Raw genomic sequence first — 25,654 nt, forward strand, 5'->3', positions numbered from 1 at the left:
AACACGGGAAGAGGCAGTTACCGGTTATAAGCTCTGTCTGATTGGCGTCAGACTCGAGTGCCAGGGGCCACTTCCGATGGTGGGAGAGATCATTGCATCTCATTGGACAGCTACCGCCCGCCTCAAGCTGGGCAGCCCCCAGCCAATAAGGTGCTGTCCCGCCACTATCCGCCTGCTTCACGGGGTGTGTGAAGCTTAGAAGTAATCTTCGACAAGCGGGTTGATATAGTACACCTACCAACAACAAAAATGAAATAATAAAGAAATCACTATTTCGTATTGCCACGTGGAATGTTAGGACCATGTGTCCAAGGTACATTGACGATGCCCAAGAGGTTGATTTCATCCGTAAGACTGCCGTCATTGACAGAGAGCTCCATCGTTTGAATGTAGACATCGCGGGACTGCAGGAGACGCGGCTTCCAAACGCGGGCTCTATCAGGGAGGATAATTACACATTCTTCTGGCAGGGGAAGTCTCAAGACGAGCCAAGACTTCATGGCGTAGGATTTGCTGTTAAAAACGCCCTCCTGGACTGTACTGTGCCACCATCCGGTGGAACAGAGCGAATTATTGATTTGAAAATATGCTCCTCAAGTGGCACTGTCAACGTCCTAATTGTGTACGCTCCTACCTTATCATCCAGCATGGAAGAGAAGGATCTGTTTTATGACTTACTCAGTGACAGAATAGCCAAGGTACCTAGCACCGAGACACTGTATATTCAAGGGGACTTTAATGCTAGAGTTGGATCAGATAACGACATATGGCCGAATTGCCTGGGACATCATAGGATGGGAAAAATGAATGAAAATGGCCAGAGACTGCTTGAAGTTTGCTGCTTTTATGGACTCTGTACCACAAACACATATTTCGAGCTTAAGGATCAGCACAAGGTGTCTTGGAGACACCCGCGCTCTCATCACTGGCATCGACTTACTCATAGCTAGGCGTACTGGTCTCAAAAATGTGCTACTGACACGAAGCTATCACAGTGCTGATTGCAACACAGACCACGCCCTAGTGGCGTGCACATTGAGACTCACTCCTAAGAAATGTCACCACGCTAAACCGAGAGGTCATCCCCGTATCAACACAGATCATGTTCATGACACACAAAGAAAGCAGGGTTTTTCCAGTAATTTTGAAAGTGCTTTCCCAGGAAACATGCAAGCAGAAAGGAATGTTGATAAGAAATGGGCAAAACTCTCGGGTGCAATGTACAACTCAGCAGTATTGGCCTATGGAATAAAAGGAAAAAGAAATAAGGACTGGTACGAGCAAAATTTGGAAGAAATGGAACCAGTCACAGAGGCTAAACGGAAAGCCCTGCTTGCTTACAAAAGAAACCCAAATGAAAGAACTCGAGATGACCTACGAAAAGCAAAGAATAGGGCACAGCAAACATCCAGGAGATGCGCAAATAACTACTGGCTGAATTTATGTGCAGGTATACAGAAAGCGGCCGACTCTGGGAATGCTAAGGCAATGTGCGATGGTATTAAGAAAGCAATTGGACCAACTGTCAGAAAAACAGCTCCTCTGAAGTCCAAGACGGGTGAAGTCATTACTGATGAAGGCAAACAAATGGAACGCTGGGTTGAACACTACCTCGAGTTGTATGCAGCCGAGAATGAAGTTAGCAAGGATGCATGTGACGCCATCAAACAAATGCCAGTTATGCAAGAACTAGATGCTATGCCTACTATGGAAGAACTTAGTAGAGAAATAGATTCTCTTGCTAACGGAAAGGCCCCAGGTGAAGATGGGATCCCTGCAGAGGTTATTAAGTATAACAAGACTGTCCTTCTCAAACATTTATATTCACTTATCACAACCAGCTGGGAAGAAGGTTATGTCCCGATGAGTATGCGGAATTCGAGGATAGTTACTCTATATAAACAGAAAGGGAACAGAAGTGACTGTAACAATTACCGAGGCATTTCATTACTAAGTGTAGCCGGGAAAGCTTATGCAAGAGTCATCCTAATGCGATTACAGATCTTAGCTTCCAGAATCTACCCAGAATCTCAGTGTGGCTTCAGGCCCGGCCGATCAACCGTAGATATGATCTTCTCCTTAAGACAGCTACAAGAGAAATGTCGTGAGCAGCAGAGGCCACTTTATATTGCTTTCATTGACCTTGTTAAAGCGTTTGATTTAGTGAGCAGAAATGGGCTTTTCAAACTGTTGCAGAAGATTGGATGCCCACCTAAACTACTGCAGATAATTGTCTCTTTACATGAGAAAACACAAGCAACAATTTGCTTCAATGGTAAAACATCAGAAGCATTCCCTGTTAATAGCGGTGTGAAACAGGGGTGTGTGTTAACTCCTACATTATTTGGGATTTTCTTTTATCTTCTGCTCAGATTTGACTTTGAAGACTGTGAGGAGGGAGTGTATCTACATACGAGGTCTGATGGAAGTCTTTTCAACATTGCTCGCCTCAAGGCCAAGACCAAAGTAAATACAGTTGTTATCCGTGAGTTGTTATATGCGGACGATGCAGCTCTAGTAGCGAACGCAGAAGATGAGCTGCAGTATATAATCAACAAATTATCAAATGCCGGTGAAAAGTTTCGTCTACTCATCAGCCTTCAAAAGATTAAGATCATGGCGCAGAGCACTACCAACCTTCCTTCCATTAGCATTGATGGCAATCCTCTCCAGATAGTTGATGACTTTACCTACTTGGGATCTACAATATGTAGCAACTTGTCCATGGACACTGAACTTACTAACAGAATCGCAAAGGCATCATTTGTCATGGCTAGATTGAAAAACAGAGTATGGAACAACGGACTGCTTACCACAAAAACTAAATTAAAAGTCTACAACGCTTGTGTTATAAGCATCCTTCTCTATAGCTGTGAGACATGGACAACTCTTTCTAGGCATGAATCTCGACTCAACAGCTTCCATCTCCGCTGTCTCCGGAAGATCCTTCGGATCTCTTGGAGAGACAGAGTACCAAACACCGAAGTCTTTCATCGTGCAAGCACAACCAGCATCTTTGCACTCCTGAGTCATCGACGTCTAAGATGGTTGGGACATGTCAGGCGCATGGATCCTGAACGGATACCGAAACAGCTGCTGTACGGCGATCTTCACGAAGGTGTGAGGCCAGTGGGACGACCGCATCTTCGTTTCAAGGATGTCTGCAAGAGAGACCTGACCGAGACCAGAATCAATCCAAGTCGCTGGGAAAGCATTGCAGATGACCGTGTCAAGTGGCGAGTAACTGTGCGCAACGGCGTCACGCTCTCAGAGGACGAACGCACACAGGAACAAATCAGGAAGAGGACAAAGCGAAGAGACAGAGCGGCTTCTGTTCGAAGTCCCTCAAATTTCACATGTCCAAACTGCAGTAGGGACTGCCACTCTCGAGTGGGACTTTTTAGCCACAGCAGACGCTGCAGACAGTGAACCAAGCATGCCACACCATCATCCCTCAAGGATGGACGGATGCCATTTGCACCGTCTAAATGAAAATGCGCCTCGTGTGAAAACTAAACGTTGTTGAGAGTTTCTTCCCTATCCTCCGCCCACTGAGCAAGCAGTAGTTAAATGGTTCAAATGGCTCTGAGCACTATGGGACTCAACTGCTGTGGTCATAAGTCCCCTAGAACTTAGAACTACTTAAACATAACTAACCTAAGGACAGCACACAACACCCAGCCACAAGCAGTAGTCTCTCCTGCTTGTGTTCTTCAGTGAGCTTCTGTGCACAGGCTATCTTGTATGAGTACATATGGAGGTCACTTTTAAGAAAGCGTTGAACGGAGCGTCTGGATATTCCCATTTGCACTGTTGCCATTCTACACGATTTCCCGGGACTTCTCTGTGCAGCAACTCGCGCCACTTCAATATTCTCCGGCGAACAAACAGGCTTAGGCCGGGGTCGCTTCGCTTCCAATACTGTTCCTTCCTGTACAAATTTATCGTACAACCTGTGGATGGTCTTCTTGCAAGGAACCCATAGTGTGTTAAACTGCTGTTGAAAACGCCTCTGAGTCATAACAAGGCTTTTCGTTTCATGAAAAAGTAACACAACTGCCGATCGTTGCTGTGTCGTCAGTCTTCCATTGTCAGCCATCTCTGTTTCCTAGTCTCCTAGCGGCAGTATCGTGAATTACACGTCATTTCGTAACTCATTTGTTTTTCCAAGCTCTGCTGGTACTGGTGTAGAGATCCCAGCGGGATATCTACAAGGTGCATTCAAGTTCTAAGACCTCCGATTTTTTTCCTCCGGACTGGAAAGAGATAGAAACATGCGCATTGTTTTAAAATGAGGCCGCGTTCATTGTCAATACGTCCCAGAGATGGCAGCACCGTAGGGCAGATGGAATTTTACCGCCAGCGGCGAAAATGAGAACTGTTTTAAATACTTAAAATGGCGACGTTTTCCTTACTTGAACAGCGTACAATCATTCGTTTTCTGAATTTGCGTTGTGTGAAACCAATTGAAATTCATCGACATTTGAAGGAGACATGTGGCGATGGAGTTATGAATGTGTCGAAAGTGCGTTCGTGGGTGCAACAGTTTAATGAAGGCAGAACATCGTGTGACAACAAACCGAAACAACCTCGGGTTCGCACAAGCCGGTCTGACGACACGATCGAGAAAGTGGAGAGAATTGTTTTGGGGGATCGCCGAATGACTGTTGAACAGATCGCCTCCAGAGTTGGCATTTCTGTGGGTTCTGTGCACACAATCCTGCATGACGACCTGAAAATGCGAAAAGTGTCATCCAGGTGGGTGCCACGAATGCTGACGGACGACCACACGGCTGCCCGTGTGGCATGTTGCCAAGCAATGTTGACGCGCAACGCCAGCACGAATGGGACTTTCTTTTCGTCGGTTGTGACAATGGATGAGACGTGGATGCCATTTTTCAATCCAGAAACAAAGCGACAGTCAGCTCAATGGAAGCACACAGATTCACCGCCACCAAAAACATTTCGGGTAACCGCCAGTGCTGAAAAAATGATGGTGTCCATGTTCTGGGACAGCGAGGGCGTAATCCTTACCCATTGCGTTCCAAAGGGCATTACGGTAACAGGTGCATCCTACGAAAATGTTTTGAAGAACAAATTCCTTCCTGCACTGCAACAAAAACGTCCGGGAAGGGTTGCGCGTGTGCTGTTTCACCAAGACAACGCACCCGCACATCGAGCTAACGTTACGCAACAGTTTCTTCGTGATAACAACTTTGAAGTGATTCCTCATGCTCCCCACTCACCTGATCTGGCTCCTAGTGACTTTTGGCTTTTTGCAACAATGAAAGACACTCTCCGTGGCCGCACATTCTCCAGCCGTGCTGCTATTGCCTCAGCGATTTTCCAGAGGTCAAAACAGACTCCTAAAGAAGCCTTCGCCGCTGCCATGGAATCATGGCGTCAGCGTTGTGCAAAATGTGTACGTCTGCAGGGCGATTACGTCGAGAAGTAACGCCAGTTTCATCGATTTCGGGTGAGTAGTTAATTAGAAAAAAAAAATCGGAGTCCTTAGAACTTGAATGCACCTCGTAATGTGCGTCGTAAATTGTGAAAGAAACAATTGGTAACACATTTCGTGCGCCACCCTGTAGAATGTGTTGAAGAATGTAGACATTTGACTAAATCGTGGGTTGTTTGGGTAGCGCAGCTTCCGCAGGCACCGTGAGGCGTGAGCGTCGGCCGCTATGCTAGGTAGGGGCCGCGCAGCAGAGGTGAGCGCGCCGGAGACGGTGGAGTAGCGTCAGCGGCGACCCGCGGAACATTGTTAGTGCAGGCGCCGACCCGACGGCCGGTCCTCAGCCCGCGCGCTGAGGCAACACCAACACCCACACCTGTCCGCGCCTCTCGGCTGTCGCCTAATTGGATGTGTCTGCGTGGAGGGCGGCCGGCCGCGCCCTCGAGTGGCCACGGGCTCTCCAGCACGCCCCTCCACGGAGACACGGCGCGGCCGCTGCAGCGAGGCGCCTGGCGGAACAGCTGTGCAGATTCACCACGCAGTGTGTCAACTGCTCTCGCGTGGCGTCACCGTCGCAGGACAGGAAGCTTTTCACGAATACTGATTTGCGAGGTGTGTGAGAAAAGTAATCAACTATACTTTTTGAAACAACAATATTGTCCTTCTTCAAAGTTCACATATCAAAAAAAGTTTTACATCACCAAGGTTCCCAGAACTCCTGAATACAGACGTTGACTGTGGATATTGTATCACAGACACAGTCACTAAACCCGCCCAAAGATGTAAACAACCGTGCATGAGCAGCGCCTATTAGGCGGAAGGAGCCCGACAGCCGATCAGTTCTAGTCGTTCTACAGAAAGGAGGTACACGATTCGTGATGTGTATAGTTCAACCACGCCTAGATGGTCGATACCGCGGTTCGATCGCGTCCGAATTGTTACTTTGTGCCAGGCAGGGCTCACAATAAGGGAAATGTCCAGGCGTTTTGGAGTGAATCAAAGCGATGTTGTTCAGACATGGAGGAGATACAGAGAGACAGGAACTGTCGATGGCATGCCTCGCTCAGGCCGCTCAAGGGCTACTACTGCAGTGGATGACCGCTACCTACGGATTATGGCTCGGGGAACCATGACAGCAATACCACCATGTTGAATAATGCTTATCGTGCAGCCACAGGAGGTCGTGTTACAACTCGAACTGTGCGCAACAGGTTTCATGATGCGCAGCTTCACTCCAGACGTCCATGGCGAGGTTCATCTTTGTAGCCACGACACCATGCAGCGCGGACACAACAACATGCCGAATGAAACGCTCAGGATTGGCACTACGTTCTCTTCACCGATGAGCGTCACATATGCCTTCAACCAGACAATTGTCGGAGACGTGTTTGGAGGCAACCCGCTCAGGCTTAACGCCTTCGACACACCTTCCAGCAAGTGCAGCAAGGTGGAGGTTCCCTGCTGTTTTGGGGTGGCATATTGTGGGGCCGACGTACGCCGCTGGTGGTCATGGAAGGCGCCGTAACGGCTGTACGGTCCGTGAGTGCCATCCTCAGACCGACAGTGCAACCATATTGGCAACATATTTGCGAGGCATTCGTCTTCATGGACGACAATTAGCGCCCCCATTGTGCACATCTTGTGAATGACTTCCTTCAGGATAACGACATTGCTCGACTAGAGTGGCCAGCGTGTTATCCTTACGTGAACACTATCGAACATGCCTGGGATAGATTGAAAAGGCTGTTAATGGATGACGTGACGACCCACCAACCACTCTGACGGATCTACGTCGAATAGCCGTTGAGGAATGGGACAAAAAAATGGTTCAAATGGCTCTGAGCACTATGGGACATAACATCTATGGTCATCAGTCCCCTAGAACTTAGAACTACTTAAACCTAACTAACCTAAGGACAGCACACAACACCCAGCCATCACGAGGCAGAGAAAATCCCTGACCCCGCCGGGAATCGAACCCGGGAACCCGGGTGTGGGAAGCGAGAACGCTACCGCCCGACCACGAGATGCGGGCGAGGAATGGGACAATCTGGACCAACAGTGCCTTGATGAACTTGTGGATAGTATGCCACGACGAATACAGGCATGCATCAATGCAGAAGGACGTGCTACTGGGTATCAGAGCTACTGCAGTGTACAGCAATCTCGACCACCACCTCTGAAGGTCTCGCTGTACGGTTGTACAACATGACATGTGTGGTTTTCACTAGCTACAAAAAGGGCGGAAAGGGTGTTTATGTTGATCTGTATTCCAATTTTCTATACAAGTTCCGGAACACTCGGAGCCGAGGTGATGCAAACCTTTTTGTGATGTGTGTAGTTCCCTTCGGCAGCTGTACTCGGGAGGAGTCCTTATTCGCAATCTTGGTGGCAGCGCTAAAAAGCTTCTAGCGGTATGGTCTTTAACACGTGTGTCACATTCTTTTGAGTGTTCTCCAGATCCCCAAACGACATCCTTTCAAGACATTTACCAATCGAGGAAAAAGAAAAAAAGGCGCAAATACTCAGATCAGCTGAATAGGAGGGCTGTGGAGCAACAGGAATGCCTTTTGAGGTCAAAAATTCAGTGGTGGAAGTGGCAGTGTGACATGGGGCTTGGCATGGCACAGCATCCACTTGTCAGCTTCGGTCAAAATTTGAGGTACGGTGACAGAGTTTAAGCTAAACAATTAACCCATCATCTTTATTGTTAAACTCAGTCTTATCTCACAAGAGCACGAACATGTTAGACGTTTTCGTCGTTTTTCGAAGCTGAAGCTCTCCCTGAGCCAGGTTCATCTTCAAAGTATTCTCGGCCTTCCAAAAATGATTTGTTCCATCAGCGACAAACTTGTGCTCTTCAAAAGGCCAGTTTCAACTTTTCGAAGGCCATACTCGCGGATTCTCCAAATTTGACACAGAATTTGATGGCATAAAGTCATTCTAAATTTTCCTGTTCCATTTTCGTAACACAAAACGAAAACACAAATTCATTAAAGGCGCTCTCAATAATCACGTGATGGATTTACGGACCTGAAACTCGGACTGAGCAAATAGGAAAGATGAACACACCAGTCTACACAAGTAGAAGAGACAGCGTTGCCAGGTCGCTCGCATGTTGTCAGTCTCATTACATCTCTCATACACGTTATACTCAATGTACAGGCTGCCTCACAATTCGTATTACAGGTTTCTAGGACTGGTACAGGGTACTTCTGACAAGGAACTTCTTCCTCTTCTTCTTTTTCTAGTGGATATCCGTTTTGGAACTTGGTGACCTCATAGCTGTATCGCTACTGAAAGTTCCTGACAGATTAAATCTGTATACCAGACCAGGAATCGAACCTGGGACGTAAACTGCTGTACTTGGTAGAGAGACTTCCCTCGAAAAGCAAAGGAACCCGGCTCGATTCCTGGACCGGCACATATTTTTACTGTGCCAGGAAGTTTGATATCACTGCACGGGCGGCTGCAGAGTGAAAAATTCATTCTTGTATGTCACATTTTGCTTGTTCGACCATGTGTGAAGTACGCGTCCTTTTGTTTCCGAGACTAAGGTGATCATCATCATGATCTTCTTCTTCTTCTTCTTTCTCGTCCTCTTTACCAGGTATCTTTTCTTGAAAAGAACGTTCTGCTGCAATTTATGCCCGTTCTCATTTCTCTTTCTATGGTGAAGCTATTGTACTCGTAGTTTCAAGCGTTTTGGTGCATTTAGGGCTTCTTTTTATTTCTTCGTTCTGCGGAGAAAGTCGTTGTTAGTAATTTTGTCTGCCATTAAAGTAATCATCCCCGCGTTTGCTTGGAGCAAATCAGGAAAATAATGGCAAACTTAAATCTAGATGTTTGTGTCGTTCATTGTTGTCGAGAGCTGGCAGTCTAAAAAACCTGTCTTTCACAAGACAAGAGGAACTAGATATGCTACTTCTTTACGGATAATGCACTAAGAACGTGAAGAGAGTAGTTGAGCTTTACGCACAAAGTATACCTGTGAAGTGCATATCTGCATAATCAGGGAACACTACGACGTGACTTCACCTTATCTGGCAACATCAACCATAATGACAAGTCGAATTCTAGAATGAGATTTTCACTCTGCAGCGGAGTGTGCGCTGATATGAAACTTCCTGGCAGATTAAAACTGTGTGCCCGACCGAGACTCGAACTCGGGACCTTTGCCTTTCGCGAGCAAGTGCTCTACCATCTGAGCTACCGAAGCACGACTCACGCCCGGCACTCACAGCTTTATTTCTGCCAGTACCTCGTCTCCTACCTTCCAAACTTTACAGAAGCTCTTCTGCGAAACTTGCAGAACTAGCACTCCTGAAAGAAAATATACTGCGGAGACATGGCTTAGCCACAGCCTGGGTAGAACACTTGCTCGCGAAAGGCAAAGGTCCCGAGTTCGAGTCTCGGTCGGGCACACAGTTTTAATCTGCCAGGAAGTTTCAAGTCGAATTCTGATTATCATGGATGGTAATAAAAGAAATATACACGTGTACACGTATAGCTCGTAGCTCCAACTTAACTGGCAACACTTACCAGTTAAATAAAGCTATATATGTATACATTTGTACTTTATTACCATCTATGACAATCGGTGTTCCACTTGGTATTTTGGATGCTGTTGCCAATTAAGGTGAAGTTATACGTGATAGCGTTCCACGATTACGCAGGCATACACTGTGCGAGTGCGCATATGTGTCACTACGTGTGCCTGATCATGAAACAATCAAATCTTTGTTCGTAATAAATGATCATCATCAAATACTGGTGTTAGAAATTAATTTCGAAATAAAGGATCAAGTAATTATTCCGCACAACGCCACTGGATACCTCTTCATCTACAGGTCGTACGATCACGAGAAATCAATAAAAACAATCTACTTCCCTTCCTGATGACGCAAGACAATTCTCTGCCCCTCATACTGCCTCCCAGCTATGCGACGAATAAGTCGGACGAATTGTTTTCCACAGTTCGAGGGTTGACAGAACTGCACTAGAAAACAGAAAATAGTAATTACCACGTGCGTGGGTACTTACCGGTCCAAACTGCTCGAAGTAGTTTTTGACGTCCTCCAGCGTGGTAGGTGCCGATAGGCCGCCCACGAATATCTTCTTTGTTCGCGTCACCATCTGGAACAGGCAAAAGGTCGGAGGTCAGGAGCCGCCTCGCAACAGAAGCAACCGCAGGGGGTCAGCTGCAGGATACGAAATTTTGCGAGTCCTGTGAGAGTGTGTTTAATTGAAGTAAATACAGTACATGTTTTCCGTATGCCTCTCTTTTTGTAAACTTTTAATAAGTAAGAATGTTTCTTTCTTTTTATTTTAGTGTGCTTGTTCTGTCCAGACATGTTCTGACTGTGTAGTCTATGTACAGGGTGATTTTGTAATTCATATTGAGTCGTAGGGCCGTATAACTATCCTGCCTTGGACGCGGTTAAGTGGGAGATGTGTCTCAGAGCTGGATAGTGACAGATGGTGACGCGAAACTGGATGCGCACGTAGTTTACGTATCAGCCGATAGAGGTCAGTATTGGATAGGGGACTGATTTAGTTACGATTGTGCCCAGTAGAGTACACTAAAGCAATAGAATATTTTTCATAAACTGTTCTAGTATTTTCATAAAGTGTTATTATGTCTTTTTGTGTGTGTAAAATGTTATAAATGTGTTTTAGCAGTATGAATGATGCGTGAATGAGGATTAATGTTAATTTGAAGATAATTGTTTAACGAGTTATGTAGTAGGATTTAGTGTGGGAACATTTCGAAGAAGTGTGAATATGAACAAAAGGGATTTTTGTAGAATAGATTTGTAAAGTAAGTTTATGGTAAAGGGAAAGTTAATTCAGGTATAAATAACAATAGTAAATAACTTTATGCATAAACAAAACTTCAGCATATTAGATAATTACGTCGGTAAAAAGTGCACTCGTTAGGTTTACTATTTTGCGGTTGGTTATGAATGAAAAGCGCGGACTGACGCGGGAGAATGTCGTTTTGCTATTGGCTGTTGAGTGAACTGACCAATGGTAAAGCAATATTCTTAGCGCGCCTTTCTCTGCTGGTAGAGAAGACTTAAGAGTACCGGTATTCTAGAGAAGAGGCGAAGCCTAGCCATGAAACAGATCGGACGTGTGTAGTAGTAGTTCCGATGGAAACGTTAAGTTGCCGGATCTAGCAGTGTTTCGTACATCAAAAGTGTTAAGTGACGGCATAATTACTCCGATGTGTGTATTGAAATCTCGGAATTTTTAAGTGAATTTTGTGACGAGCAAAGACATATATTCCGCGTGGCGTATTGAGCAGGTCGGTGGATAAAAACTGTGACTGCATTTGGTACCGACAGACTTAATATTTGGCGAGCATTATCAATCAAAAACAATCAATATTTTTGTAGCTATTGCGTTTTCGGGAAATGCAACACCATAAACTTGCTAACGTGAGTGAAAGGGATTGTGGGTGACTGTGTTAAGACTAGCACGGGCTTGGCAGTGATACTTGTTCACCTAAGTTTCAGAATATATTAATTGAGGACAAAATTTCCAAACTTTCATTTCGTGTTTCTCCCGAAATGTAGATTAGCGACTTAAATTGCGGCCTGGTTCACGTCGAAGTACAGTAGGTTTCACTCGGCTTTCCTACTGATGATCTGCTGAGACAATGTTGGCAGGTAGGTGCAGGTTCGTCGTAAAGGGACGGAAAGAATTGCGCCGCCACAATATGGAAACATCGCCTGCAGAAAGTACGGATAACATGAAGACGAAAATTTCTCTTCCTTTATTTATTTATTTTTTATTTATTCAGCTTGGCAATATTAGTGCCTTAAAACCTATCTTAGATAAGAACAAGAGCAACACAAACCAACACATACACATACATTTACAATAATACACATACAGTTACAATAATACACATAGATACACACATAGAATAAAAATAGTTGGCACTAATAATAAAAATAGTAACAATACAGGCTGTCAAGAATAACAATAATATTGATTATTTTAGCATACCTGAAGCCGTGTTTGGTGTAGGACTGAAAATGTATAAGATTGTAAATGGCAGTGAAAATAGCTGTTATCAAAGAACAGCGTTTTAATAGAGAACTGTGTAACAAGGGGTATGGGAAAGTGGAGGGGAGGTTTTTTTGACAAGAGTGATATGTGTAGTGGTATAGAGAAGATTTCACTTTGTTGAGAACGAGTTCTTATGCTGTGCTGTTCCGATAGTAGTGTGGTAGTTGAAGATAAATAAGAGGGAGTTCAATGATTGAGAAGAAGCTAGAACAAGAAAACACAGAGTATGACAGTCTATATGCTTATCGACACGTAGCCATGATAATTGTTTGGAAGCAGGAGTTATGTAGTCGGAAAAGCAAAGGTCGCAAATTTATCGCAAACAAGCATTCAACGCCATTCCCAGTCCGTGTGAGTTCTCACACGGAAATCCTTGAAGGGCAGGATCACCATAATCCAGTATGGAATTGGGGAGGGAGTAGTGATTCTACGTGTTTATCAGCTCGAAATGAAATACATTTTTACATTTCTGTAGTGAATGGTGTGACGCTGACACCTTCTTGCAGACTACAGCTGTGTGTTTAGTCCAGTCTAGATGATGGTCCAGAATTATCCCCAAGTTCCTTGCAGAATAATAAAAAGAGAAGATTATTTTTGTTACGTTTATCACTAACGATGGAAAATGTTTTCTGAGCTGAGAGGTAATAAGACTTTTGTAAGCAACTAAGCTTGTTGAGTTTTAGATGACTTAACTTTCAAACCGACATTCTATGACCATTCTGGTAAGGGAAGTAACATTCTGGATGGCTGGACACAAATTTTTTGGACGTGTTCTGAAGTGTAACTGATGGCCGTTGGTCTGTAAGTGATCCGCTGAGAACCAAAGTGATCTAAGTTAAAGAACTTTTGTTTTTGAGCTATACCACTCAAGTTTACTCAAAATGCATGCAAATTTGTTGTGGAGAAGTGGTGTAACGATAACTCCCACCGGAACCACCTGAGACCTCCAAATGCATTCTTCCTCTCACGCCAGAGTGAATTGCGTTCGCGGCAGTAGTGATATAAGTCAAGCTGCAAGGCCATGCGATCTTCTTGTTCTGTGTTGTTTTGCGCGATTATTTACGCTCTAAAATCAAAAAGGCATTTTAACAGTGCTAGTAAGTATTAGCATTGTTTTCTTTCTTGAGATTTGTAATATCCAGATGTTATTAAAGCAGAAATTGTCTTTATAAGAGAAGTTTGCACTCCATGTTGATTTCTACGTTAAAGCCTATACGAATCAAACAGTGAGGTCTCACATTAAATACATAACCTATAAAACTCATCCCAGTCAAAAGTGCTGTGCTATCTGTCACCGAGGCAAAAAGGAAAGACTTGATGACACTTCTCCCGTACATCCCTCAGGTGCACCACGCTTTCTTCATCCAACTGACAACTGCAAGTAATTTGGCTCAGGAATCTGGACCTGGACATGTCTCTTTGGCAGAGGAAGATGACGTAGGCGATGATATCGAGTAAAGAGACATGCTCCATTACAAAGTCTCTTGAAATATCAGGGTAACAATAATTACATTTCAAGAAATTTCGACATTTGGAAACAGCACTTTATTTCTGATCAGTTTATGAACGCACTGCTGAACTCTTAGACAGACTAAGTAGGTAGCGTTCTAGTAATTAATAATGCAATTATTTTAACTCAGTTTGTCAGCAAAAAGTGGATATGGTAGCAATAAATGCAGACTCCATCTACTGTTTATGTTTATAAAAGAAATGGCAGTTATCGAGATTAAAAGACGCGTTTCCTTCTCAGGTGCTCGCTCAGCTTCACCAAAATGTTTATAAGAAGAGTGATACAACTCTTGATATATGCCACTTTACCTTTCACTATGAGTAAATTTCTTTTAGGGGAAGTGGTACTCCAGCTGTTAGGGACTATAAAAGGGATTTTAAGGTATTATTAACTAAAATGTCTGAAGTAAACGTAGTTAAAATATTTCATTTGTACATTCCATGAAATGAATCACGTATTATTGTAAAGCATGAATTTATATTAAACGAAACGCAAAGCCTTCGATTTCTCAGTCATATGCGATGGCTCCCCACGCCATGACAACAGGAGTAAGACCGCTGTGCCCCTCCAAAACAATCGAAAAGTGGAACCTCACCCTAAGTCGCCGGCATACTCGCAAACGATGATCACCCGGAGTAAAGCAGAACCACGATTCATTTCTGACCAGAATGGAGTGCCAGTCACCAACAATCGATGTTTCCCGGCCATGGCACTATTTCAAACGCAGCCGTTTGTGTGGTAGACATAATGGCAGCCTTCGCTCGGAACGGTAATTCCCTAGTCCGGCTGCTGCGAGTCTTTCACAAATGGTTCAGGACGATACTAAGTGTTGCAGGTAGTCCATTACTTGTTCTCGCATGTCAGGCGCAGTTGAGAAAGGATTGTAATGTTCTTAGAGCACAGTACGGCGAACCTCCCTTATGGTGGTCATACGTGGTCGTCCAGAACCTTGAGGACGAGAATGTCTGCCATGAGGTACCTATGCAATCTAACATCGTGCTGTTGTCACATCAAAGTGCTCCATAAATGTGGATATTGCGCGATCCGCCAATCTGGCCAAAGGGACACCCACAGTGAGTCCCTTTTGAAACTCTTTCATGTGCTGATAACGCTGTCTCATACCAGTGCATGTCATCTCTGTCTCCTCCACAGCTATGTGACTCTGTTCACGCCCCTTATCTGACCAACCAGTCCTGGTAAAAACACTCAACACGAACTGTATTAACCCACTCCAGTGGCCGTTATACCCGCCAGAGAGAATTGACCATTTACATACCCGCCGATAGTGTGGAAGTGTACGAAGTTACATTGGCGTCTGACCATATCTTGTTGGTGTTTCATTTTTGCAGTCAGACAGTGTGTTTTACACACCTTAATGTAGGAAAACAACTTACATCGCCCGCACTTGGGGAAGATGATGTACGTTGGGATGTCTACGCTAAGGTGCATGAAATAGACGGTTGTTCAATAAGTAATGCCCCACATTTTTTTCTCAGAACATATTTATTGTTAAGAGTCATAATTTAGTGACAATATACAGTACATCAACATGTATTGTCCGTGTCCTATTTTTCTACGTAGTCTCCATCACATTTTATGGCCGTACGCCAACGTTGTTTCAGACCATGCTGGTAAAACTCTCTCGTCATCTTCAAAGTGCGTTCCCCGTAGAGAAACGCTTTAACCTGCCCAAAGAGATAGAAGTCCGAGGGTGCCAGGTCTGGACTGTAGGGTGGATGAGGCAATGATGTCCAATCCAATTTGGCGATGTGTTGCCGGGTTCTCAGACTAGTGTGCGGGCGTGCATTATCGTGTTGGAGCAAGATTTCTGTTGGATTCTTGTCCGATCGAACACGTCTTGAGTTTATTCAGAATCTTCACGTATGCCTCTGAATCGATGGTTGATCCTCTTGGCATCACATCCACGAGAATGACGCCATCACAATCCCAGGTGACTGTCAGCATCACTTTTCCGGCAGAGGGGGTTGTCTTGAATTTCTTCTTTTGTGGTGAATGAGGATGATGATGCCACTCCATGGATTGCCTTTTTATTTCCAGCGCAAAGTGGTGCACCCAGCTTCCGTCGCCCGTAATGATCCGAGACAGAAAAGCCTCTCCGTCGGTCTCAAAACGCTCCAACAATGGCCTTTTTTTAAAAATCTTGTGGTCCGCTGTGAGCATTCGTGGAACCCATCATGTGCACCACTTTGAATATCAGAGTCTCGATCATTGCAGACGCACTTCCAATGCTGACCGAAAAGTGTAGAGCGAATTGTCGAGTTGTGATGCGCCGGTCGGCACCAATGATGGCACCCACGCGATTCAGCATGTCTGGAGCAGTGGCTCTCACAGGACGGTCCGAGCGTGATTGGCCATAGAGCTCTGTTTCTGCATTTCCTGAGGCTGTAACTTTGTTTAGCCGTCACCCAACTGTACTCCTATCAACTGCAGCATCACCATCCACTGCACACAAACATTTATGGATGTTCACCACGGATTCTTTTTCTGCACACAAAAATTCAAGCCGGCCGGAGTGGCCGAGCGGTTCTAGGCGCTTCAATCTGGAACCGCGCGAACGCTACGGTCGCTGGTTCGAATCCTGCCTCGGGCACGGATGTATGTGAAGTCCTTAGCTTGGTTAGGTTTAAGTAGTTCTAAGTTCTAGGGGACTGATGACCTCAGATGATAAGTCCGTAGTGCTCAGAGCCATTTGAACCAAAAATTCAATAACAGCACGGTGCTTGTAACGTGAGTCGTATGGAGACGTCATTTTGACGCTATACTACGGCTCTGCCACCTGCGAGAAAGGTTAGAAGCTTCACCGGCGCACAGAACAAACATCAAATGTAAAGAACCAACAAGGACGTTTGTATGTATATATCAATGGCTTTTGAAAAGAATATGGGGCATTGCTTATTGAACGACCCACGTATTTTCTGGCCGAGTTTTATTTTGCCTTCCTTATGTAGGTGTTGACAGATGTGAAAATTACCGAACAATCACTTTAATAAGCCACAGCTGCAAAATACTAACACGAATTCTTTACAGACGAATGGAAAAACTAGTAGAAGCCGACCTCGGGGAAGATTAGTTTGGATTCCGTAGAAATACTGGAACACGGGAGGCAATACTGACCTTACGACTTATCTTAGAAGAAAGATTAAGGAAAGGCAAACCTACGTTTCTAGCATTTGTAGACTTAGAGAAAGCTTTTGACAATGTTGACTGGAATACACTCTTTCAAATTCTAAAGGTGGCAGGGAGCGAAAGGCCATTTACAATTTGTACATAAACCAGATGGCAGTTATAAGAGTCGAGGGACATGAAAGGGAAGCAGTGGTTGGGAAGGGAGTAAAACAGGGTTGTAGCCTCTCCCCGATGTTATTCAATCTGTATATTGAGCAAGCAGTAAAGGAAACAAAAGAAAAATTCGGTGTAGGTATTAAAATCCATGGAGAAGAAATAAAAACTTTGAGGTTCGTCGATGACATTGTAATTCTGTCAGAGACAGCAAAGGACTTGGAAGAGCAGTTGAACGGAATGGACAGTGTCCTGAAAGGAGGGTATAAGATGAACATCAACAAAAGCAAAACGAGGATAATGGAATGTAGTCGAATTAAGTCGGGTGATGCTGAGGGAATTAGATTACGAAAGCAGACGCTTAAAGTAGTAAATGAGTTTTGGTATTTGCGGAGCAAAATAACTGAAGATGGTCGAAGTAGAGAGGATATAAAATGTAGACTGGCAATGGCAAGGAAAGCGTTTCTGAAGAAGAGAAATTTGTTAACATCGAGTATAGATTTAAGTGTCAGGAAGTCATAGTATTTGTACGGAGTGTAGCCATGTATGGAAGTGAAACATGGACGGTAAATAGTTTGGACAAGAAGAGAATAGAAGCTTTCGAAATGTGGTGCTACAGAAGAATGCTGAAGATTAGATGGGTAGATCACATAACTAATGAGGAAATATTGAATAGAATTGGGGAGAAGAGACGTTTGTGGCACAACTTGACCAGAAGAAGGGATCTGTTGGTAGCACATGTTCTGAGGCATCAAGGCATCACCAATTTAGTATTGGAGGGCAGCGTGGAGGGCAAAAATCGTAGAGGGAGACCAAGAGATGAATACACTAAGCAGATTCAGAAGGATGTAGGTTGGAGTAGGTACTGGGAGATGAAGAAGGTTGCACAGGATAGAGTAGCATGGAGAGCTGCATCAAACCAGTCTCGGGACTGAAGACCACAACAACAACAACATATGTAGGTTAAAGGTGGCAACACCACATACGTTGGTACATCGCTATGTTTTCATGCGACTGTCCATGCGCGCTCTCAATTGGTGCCTTGTTAGAACTCTGATCACAGGGGCTCTCTCCCAAAGTTAGAACCGTCTAGGCCTCCCTTCCAACTTTGTAACAACTATCGGAACGACCGCGTAGCGGCCCCCCGCGGCTAGCGGCGTCCACTACCGGCAGATCTTAGCAGCCGTAACCCGTTTTACGCCCCGCCCGAGACACTCATTAATGGCCGCGATACGCCGCCTCTGGCCGGCATTAACCCAGAGAGCTATAGACTGCCGGAGTGTGGTCGGCGGTAGGGAAGACAGAGTGCTCGGCGGCGGTGGGCTTCGCGTAAAAACCACGGCGGTTGCCGTGTTGATTTCCCTTGTTGCCGTCTGCACGGCGGGGCCATAAATTATAGAGGCCGCGCCCGGCTGCTCGGGCAATCGACGCGCCCGTGCAGTGGCCATTACCCGCCACCGTGACGACGCTATCTGGACCAGCGTGCCGCCTCCGCGGACGCTCCAGCGCCTTCCGCGTGGGAGATGCTACTGGCCACCAAATAGGACTTCACTGCCATTACTCTGCGCACAACGGTGCCCCGAATGTTAATGAGTCGCCTAGATTCGTGACTTTCCCTTAGCGGAGGTCACGGTACAACCACAGGGCGCTACAAAAAGGTACGGCCAAACTTTCAGGAAACATTCCTCACACACAAATAAAGAAAAGATGTTATGTAGGCATGTGTCCGGAAACGCTTAATTTCCATGTTAGAGCTCATTTTAGTTTTGTCAGTATGTACTGTACTTCCTCGATTCACTGCCAGTTGGCCCAATTGAAGAAAGGTAATGTTGACTTCGGTGCTTGTGTTGACATGCGACTCATTGCTCTACAGTACTAGCATCGAGCACATCAGTACGTAGCATCAACAGGTTAGTGTTCATTACGAACGTGGTTTTACAGTCAGTGCAACGTTTACAAATGCGGAGTAGGCAGATGCCCATTTGACGTATGGATTAGCACGGGGCAATAGCCGTGGCGCGGTACGTTTGTATCGAGACAGATTTCCAGAACGAAGGTGTCCCGACAGGAAGACGTTCGAAGCCATTGATCGGCGTCTTAGGGAGCACGGAACATTCCAGCCTATGACTCGCGACTGGGGAAGACCTAGAACGACGAGGACACCTGCAATGGACGAGGCAATTCTTCGTGCAGTTGACGATAACCCTAATGTCAGCGTCAGAGAAGTTGCTGCTGTACAAGGTACCGTTGACCACGTCACTGTATGGAGAGTGCTACGGGAGAACCAGTTGTTTCCGTACCATGTACAGCGTGTGCAGGCACTATCAGCAGCTGATTGGCCTCCACGGGTACACTTCTGCGAATGGTTCATCCAACAATGTGTCAATCCTCATTTCAGTGCAAATGTTCTCTTTACGGATGAGGCTTCATTCCAACGTGATCAAATTGTGAATTTTCATAATCAACGTGTGTGGGCTGACGAGAATCCGCACGCAATTGTGCAATCACGTCATCAACACAGATTTTCTGTGAACGTATGGGCAGGCATTGTTGGTGATGTCTTGATTGGGCCCCATGTTCTTCCACCTACGCTCAAAGGAGCATGTTATCATGATTTCATACGGGATACTCTACCTGTGCTGCTAGAACGTGTGCCTTTACAAGTACGACACAACATGTGGTTCATGCACGATGGAGCTCCTGCACATTTCAGTCGAAGTGTTTGTACGCTTCTCAACAACTCATTCGATGACCGATGGATTGGTAGAGGCGGACCAATTCCATGGCCTCCACGCTCTCCTGACCTCAACCCTCTTGACTTTCATTTATGGGGGCATTTGAAAGCTCTTGTCTACGCAACCCCGGAACCAAATGTAGGGACTCTTCGTGCTCGTACTGTGGACGGCTGTGATACAATACGCCATTCTCCAGGGCTGCATCAGCGCATCAGGGATTCCATGCGACGGAGGGTGGAATGCATGTATCCTCGCTAACGGAGGACATTTTGAACACTTCCTGTAACAAAGTGTTTGAAGTCACGCTGGTACGTTCTGTTGCTGTGTGTTTCCATTCCATGATTAATGTGAGCTCTGACATGGAAAGTAAGCGTTTCCGGACACATGTCCACATAACATATTTTCTTTCTTTGTCTGTTTCCTGAAAGTCTGGCCGTACCTTTTTGTAACACCCTGTATACTGAAGCGCTGAAGAAACCGGTATAGACATGCGTATTCAAATACAGAGATATCTAAACAGGCAGAACACACCGTTGCTGTCGGCAACGCCTATGTAAGACAACAAGTTTCTGACGCTGTTGTTAGATCGGTTACTGCTGCTACAATGGCAGGTTATCAAGATGTAATTTAGTTTGAACGTGGTGTTATAGTTGGCGCACGAGCGATGGGAGACAGCATCTCCGAGGTAGGAATGAAGAGGGGATTTTTACGTACGACCATTTCGCGAGTGTACCGTGAATATCAGGAATCCGAAAATGCACCAAATCTTCGACGACGCTGCGGCCGAAAAAAGATCCTGCGAGAATGGCACCAACAACGACTGAAGAAAATCGTTCAACGCGACAGAAGTAGAACCCTTCCACAAATTGCTGTAGATTTCAACGCTGAGCCATCGACAAGAGTCAGCCTGCGAAGAAATTAACGAAACATCATCGATATGGACTTTCGGAGCCGAACATCCCCTAGTGTACCCTTGATGACTGCATGACACAAATGACATAAAGCCTTACGCCTCGCCTGAGCCCGTCAACTCCGACATTGGACTGTTGATGACATGTTGCCTGGTCGGACGAGTCTCGTTTAAAACTGTATCGGCCGGATGGACGTGTAGGGGTACGCAGACAACCTCTTGAATCCATGGACCCTGCATGTCAGCAGGAGACTGTCCAAGCTGGTGTAGCCTCTGTGATGGTGTGGAGCGTGTGCTGTTGCAGTGATTTGAGACCTCTGATACGCCTAGATACGGCTCTGACAGGTGACAGTTACGTAAGCATCCTGTGTGATCATCTGCATTCATTGATGTCCATTGTTCATTACGACGGACTTGGGCAATTACAGCAGGACAATGCGACACCCCACAAGTCCAGAATTGTTACAGAGTCGCTCTAGGGACACTCTTCTGAGTTGAAACATTTCCGCTCGCCACCAAACTCCCCAGACATGAACATTGTTCAGCATATCTTGGATGCCTTGCAACGTGTTGTTTAGAAGAGATCTCTACCCGTTCGTACTCTTACCGATTTATGGACAGCGCTGCAAGATTTATGGTGTGAATTCCCTACAGCAGTACTTCAGACGTTAGGCGAATCCATTCCACGTCATGAGAAGAGATGATGATGTTTGGTTTGTGGGGCGCTCAACTGCGTGGTTATCACCGCCCGTACAATTACCCAATCTTTGCTCAGTCCAATTCTGCTACTTTCCTGGATGATGATGAAATGATGAGGACAGCACAAACACCCAGTCATCTCGAGGCAGGTGAAAATCCGACCCCGCCGGGAATCGAACCCGGGACCCCGTGCTCGGGAAGCGAGAACGCTACCGCGAGACCACGAGCGGCGGACTCATCCACGTCATGTGACGGCACTTCTACGTGCTCGCGGGACCCCATACGATGTTAGGTAAGTGTTGCTGTTTCTTTGGTTCTTCAGTGTACATCTGCGTCTCTACGACGCAAGCTGGCGGGGTACTTACGTTACTGGTATCATCTACCCCTTTCTATTCGCTGACGGTGCGTGGGAGGAAAGAATATAAAATTCCATCTCAACTGTAATTATGATGAAATATCACGGGTTGTCAGCCGAGTCGTTGCGCCGTGTTGTCACGTTTCTGCGAGTTTCCTATTCGTGATGTTAGGGCGTCGAGTTCACGTCTTTATGCCGATACTGTTATAAGAAATTCAGTCTCCCGAGCTGAATGGCCTTCTTCACTAGTAGCTTTTACAGCATCTTGAAGCTGTACTCCATCTCTTCCCCGGTGTGCCAGCATAAATGAACCCGACACTTCGTCTGAAGACGGCGGGTAGGAAACTCGTCGAAACGTTGCGACAACACAGCGCTACGACTCGGCTGATAACCCGAGAAGATTTAATTAAAATTAGAGCTCTGACAGAAGTTTGTAATCGTCCTTCCCACGCACCGATCGCGAATGGTACGTTTCGACGAGTTTTCTTCTTGGCATCATCAGCCGAAGTCTCGAGTTCATGTACTTATACCGACACCGCTATAAGAAATCCAATCTGTTGAGCAGACTTGCCTTTATGACTTGCAACTTTTGCAGAAACTTTTGCAGAAACTTGAAGCTGCACTCAATCTGCTCCCCGGTGTGCCAGGAGACATGAAGATAGAAATTAGATCTCATACAAAAGTTTACAATCGCCCTTTCAACACACCACTCGCGAATAGAACGTTTCGACGAGTTTTCTACTTTTATCTTCTGGCGAAGAGTCGAGTTCATGTCCTTATCCCGACTGCTCTATAAGGAATCCAGCCTGCAGAGCAGTAACAGATCCACTTTTCATGATCCGTATCTTTCAGTTCTTGCACTGCTGTCACTGTATAAGGGAACAATTTCAGTGTTTGCCTAACAGCTTTACAATAGGTTACAAGGCCGATATCTTCTTCCTGCGCCAACTTGGGCAATGATTCTGCTGGGCTCTGCTGCATACAGTCAGAAATATCTAACAACTTCCGTTGTTTTGGTTTAGGTGTTCTTCCAATTCATGTGGCTTCTAACAGTGTGCCTTTCTCTCGAAATTGCTGAGTAGAGCCGACATATCACGTCAGTATGAGGTACAACTGTTTCCCTGAATTTTTCAGCAAACGTTCCTGCACTACATCCGTGCACACCGAGGTGGCAAAAGTCGTGGGATACCTCCTCATACCGTGTCGGACCTCTTTTTGGCCCACATAGTGCAGCAGCTTGACGTGGCATGGAATCAACAAGTCGTTGCAAGTCTCCTGCAGAAAGACTGAGCCATGATGCCTCTATAGCAGTCCATAAATGCGAAGGTGTTGACGTTGAAGGAATCCGTGAACGATCTGACCTCTCGACTGTATCCCACAAAGGTTGGATGGGATTCATGTTGGGCGATCTGGGTGCCCAGATTATTCAATCGAATTGTCCGCAAAGTTCTTCAAACCTATCATGAGTAACTGTGAACCACTGATATGTCGCACTCTCATCTGTAAAAATTTCATCGTTGTTTGGGGCCATCAAGTCCATGAATGGCTGAAAATGATCTCCAAGTAGCTGCATAGAGCAATTTCCAATCAACGATTGGTTGCGTTAGATCAGAGGACTCAGTTCATTCCATGTAAACACAGTCACACCATTATGGAACAACCACCAGTGCCTTGTTGACAACCTGGGTCCATGGCCATGGGTCTGCACCACACTCGAATGCCACCAACAAGCCGGCCGCTGTGACCGAGCCGTTCTAGGCTCTTTAGTCCGGAACCGCGCTGCTGCTACGGTCGCGGGTTCCAATCCTGCCTCGGGCATGAATGTGTGTGATGTCCTTAGGTTAGTTAGGTTCAAGTAGTTCTCAAGTCTAGGGGACTGATGACCTCAGATGTTAAGTCCCATAGTGCTTTGAACCATTTGAACCACTTGAGCCACCAACAACTCTTACGATCTGAAATCGAGACTCATCTGCCACGGTTTTCCAGTACTCTAACGTCTAACCGATTTAGTCGCAAGTTCAGGAGAGGCGCTGCAAGCGATGTCGTGCTGCTAGCATAGGTGCTCACGTTGGTCGTCTGCTGCATAGCCCGTTAACGCCAAATTTCGCAACACTGTCCTAACGGATGCTTTCGTCGTACGTCCAACATCGATTGCTACGGTTATTTTACGGAGTGCTGATTGTCTGTTAGCACTAGCAGCTCAACCAAACTCCATTACTCTCGGTCGTTAAGTGAATGCCGTCGTCCAATGTCCGTGGTGACAGGTAATGCCTCAAATTTGGTTTTCTTGATACGGCGGATCTCGGAATATTGAATTCCCTAACGATTTCCGAAATGGAATGCCCAATGCGTCTAGCTCCAGCTACCATTCCGCGTTCAGAGTCTGTTAATTCCCGTCGTGGGACCATAATCTCGTCGGAAATTTTTTCACGTGAATCACCTGAGTAGAAACGACAGCTCTGCCAATGCACAGCCCTTCTATACCTTGTGTACCTACACTACTGCCGTCTTTAGATGTGCATATCGCTATCCCATAATTTTTGCTACCTCTGTGCATTTGTCGCCTTCTCGAAACATATATTCAACAAGAAAAATACGCTCCTCAGTTGAAAGCATCGTAATTTAAAAAAAAACTGAACTTCTAAGTACTACAAATCGCATTCAATAGTTATCATCAGCAGTTAAATGCTTCGCGACAGGAAAGTAAACAAAAACCGATCGCGTGTCATTGACAAAATTGTTGGTTAACGTGTGTTCTGCCAACTTTTTTTCGAATTTCCGATGTTACCAACATCCGTAGTCGAGTGCACAGCGACTTCCCGAACGTTCTGCATGAAGAAGCAGGCAAGGAATGGCAGGAAACGTACAAAATAACGTAAGTTAATGACAATTTTAAACACGGCTGTCTCTCAGCAACCGTATATAAAATTCAGCACAGGAATCACACAACCAACTGGTTGTAATTAACTGTTTGGTATATTAGGTTCCGACACCTCTAAGGAGTCAACAAATGGTTCAAATGGCTCTGAGCATTATGGGACTTAACATCTGAGGTCATCAGTCCCCTAGAACTTAGAACTACTTAAACCTAACTAACCTAAAGACATCACACACAACCATGTCCGAGGCAGGATTCGAACCTGCGGTCGCGCGGTTCCGGACTGAAGCGCCTAGAACCGCATGGCCACACCGGCCGGCAAGGAGTCAACAGCATCAGAGTTGTTCCTAGCAAGGCATACTTGCCAAAGTCTGGAATGTGTTTAATTTTAATTTTTGACTTGAGCATGTCTGCTCAAAACTTTGACCATTGTTTTCTCGCAACGTTACTTTACCTAAGTAACCTCTGTATGCCACGACAATTGTCATCGTGTTTAAGATTTATGTCAAACTCTTTTATAAGGGTTCTTAAAATATCGTTCTGATGAAGACATCCTTAGACGTGTCGAAACCTAGGTCAGTGTATCAAAACTGGACATGATTGTCTTATTGGAAGAGCCGCGATCGTTCTTTGAATAAAAGTATGGCATTTCAGTCTTTGAACACTATTTTTTTTATTTTCAATAATTGGTTTCAGGCTAGCTGCCCATCATATATTGCAGTTAGAGAG

The 25,654-nt window shown here is 45.5% G+C and overlaps 1 protein-coding gene across 1 annotated transcript in view; it reads right to left on the reverse strand.

The window, feature by feature from the left end:
• The window catches only part of LOC126094195 (RNA-binding protein Musashi homolog Rbp6), a 1,305,639-nt gene that overhangs the window by 596,162 nt on the left and 683,823 nt on the right, over positions 1–25,654 (reverse strand). Inside the window, exon 4 of the mRNA XM_049908777.1 lies at positions 10,502–10,594. Within this exon, the coding sequence (XP_049764734.1) occupies positions 10,502–10,594 (93 nt within the window). The remainder of the gene's footprint in view (positions 1–10,501; positions 10,595–25,654) is intronic.

Source organism: Schistocerca cancellata, chromosome 1, assembly GCF_023864275.1.
Source record: "Schistocerca cancellata isolate TAMUIC-IGC-003103 chromosome 1, iqSchCanc2.1, whole genome shotgun sequence".
In the NCBI taxonomy this organism is placed as follows: domain Eukaryota; kingdom Metazoa; phylum Arthropoda; class Insecta; order Orthoptera; family Acrididae; genus Schistocerca; species Schistocerca cancellata.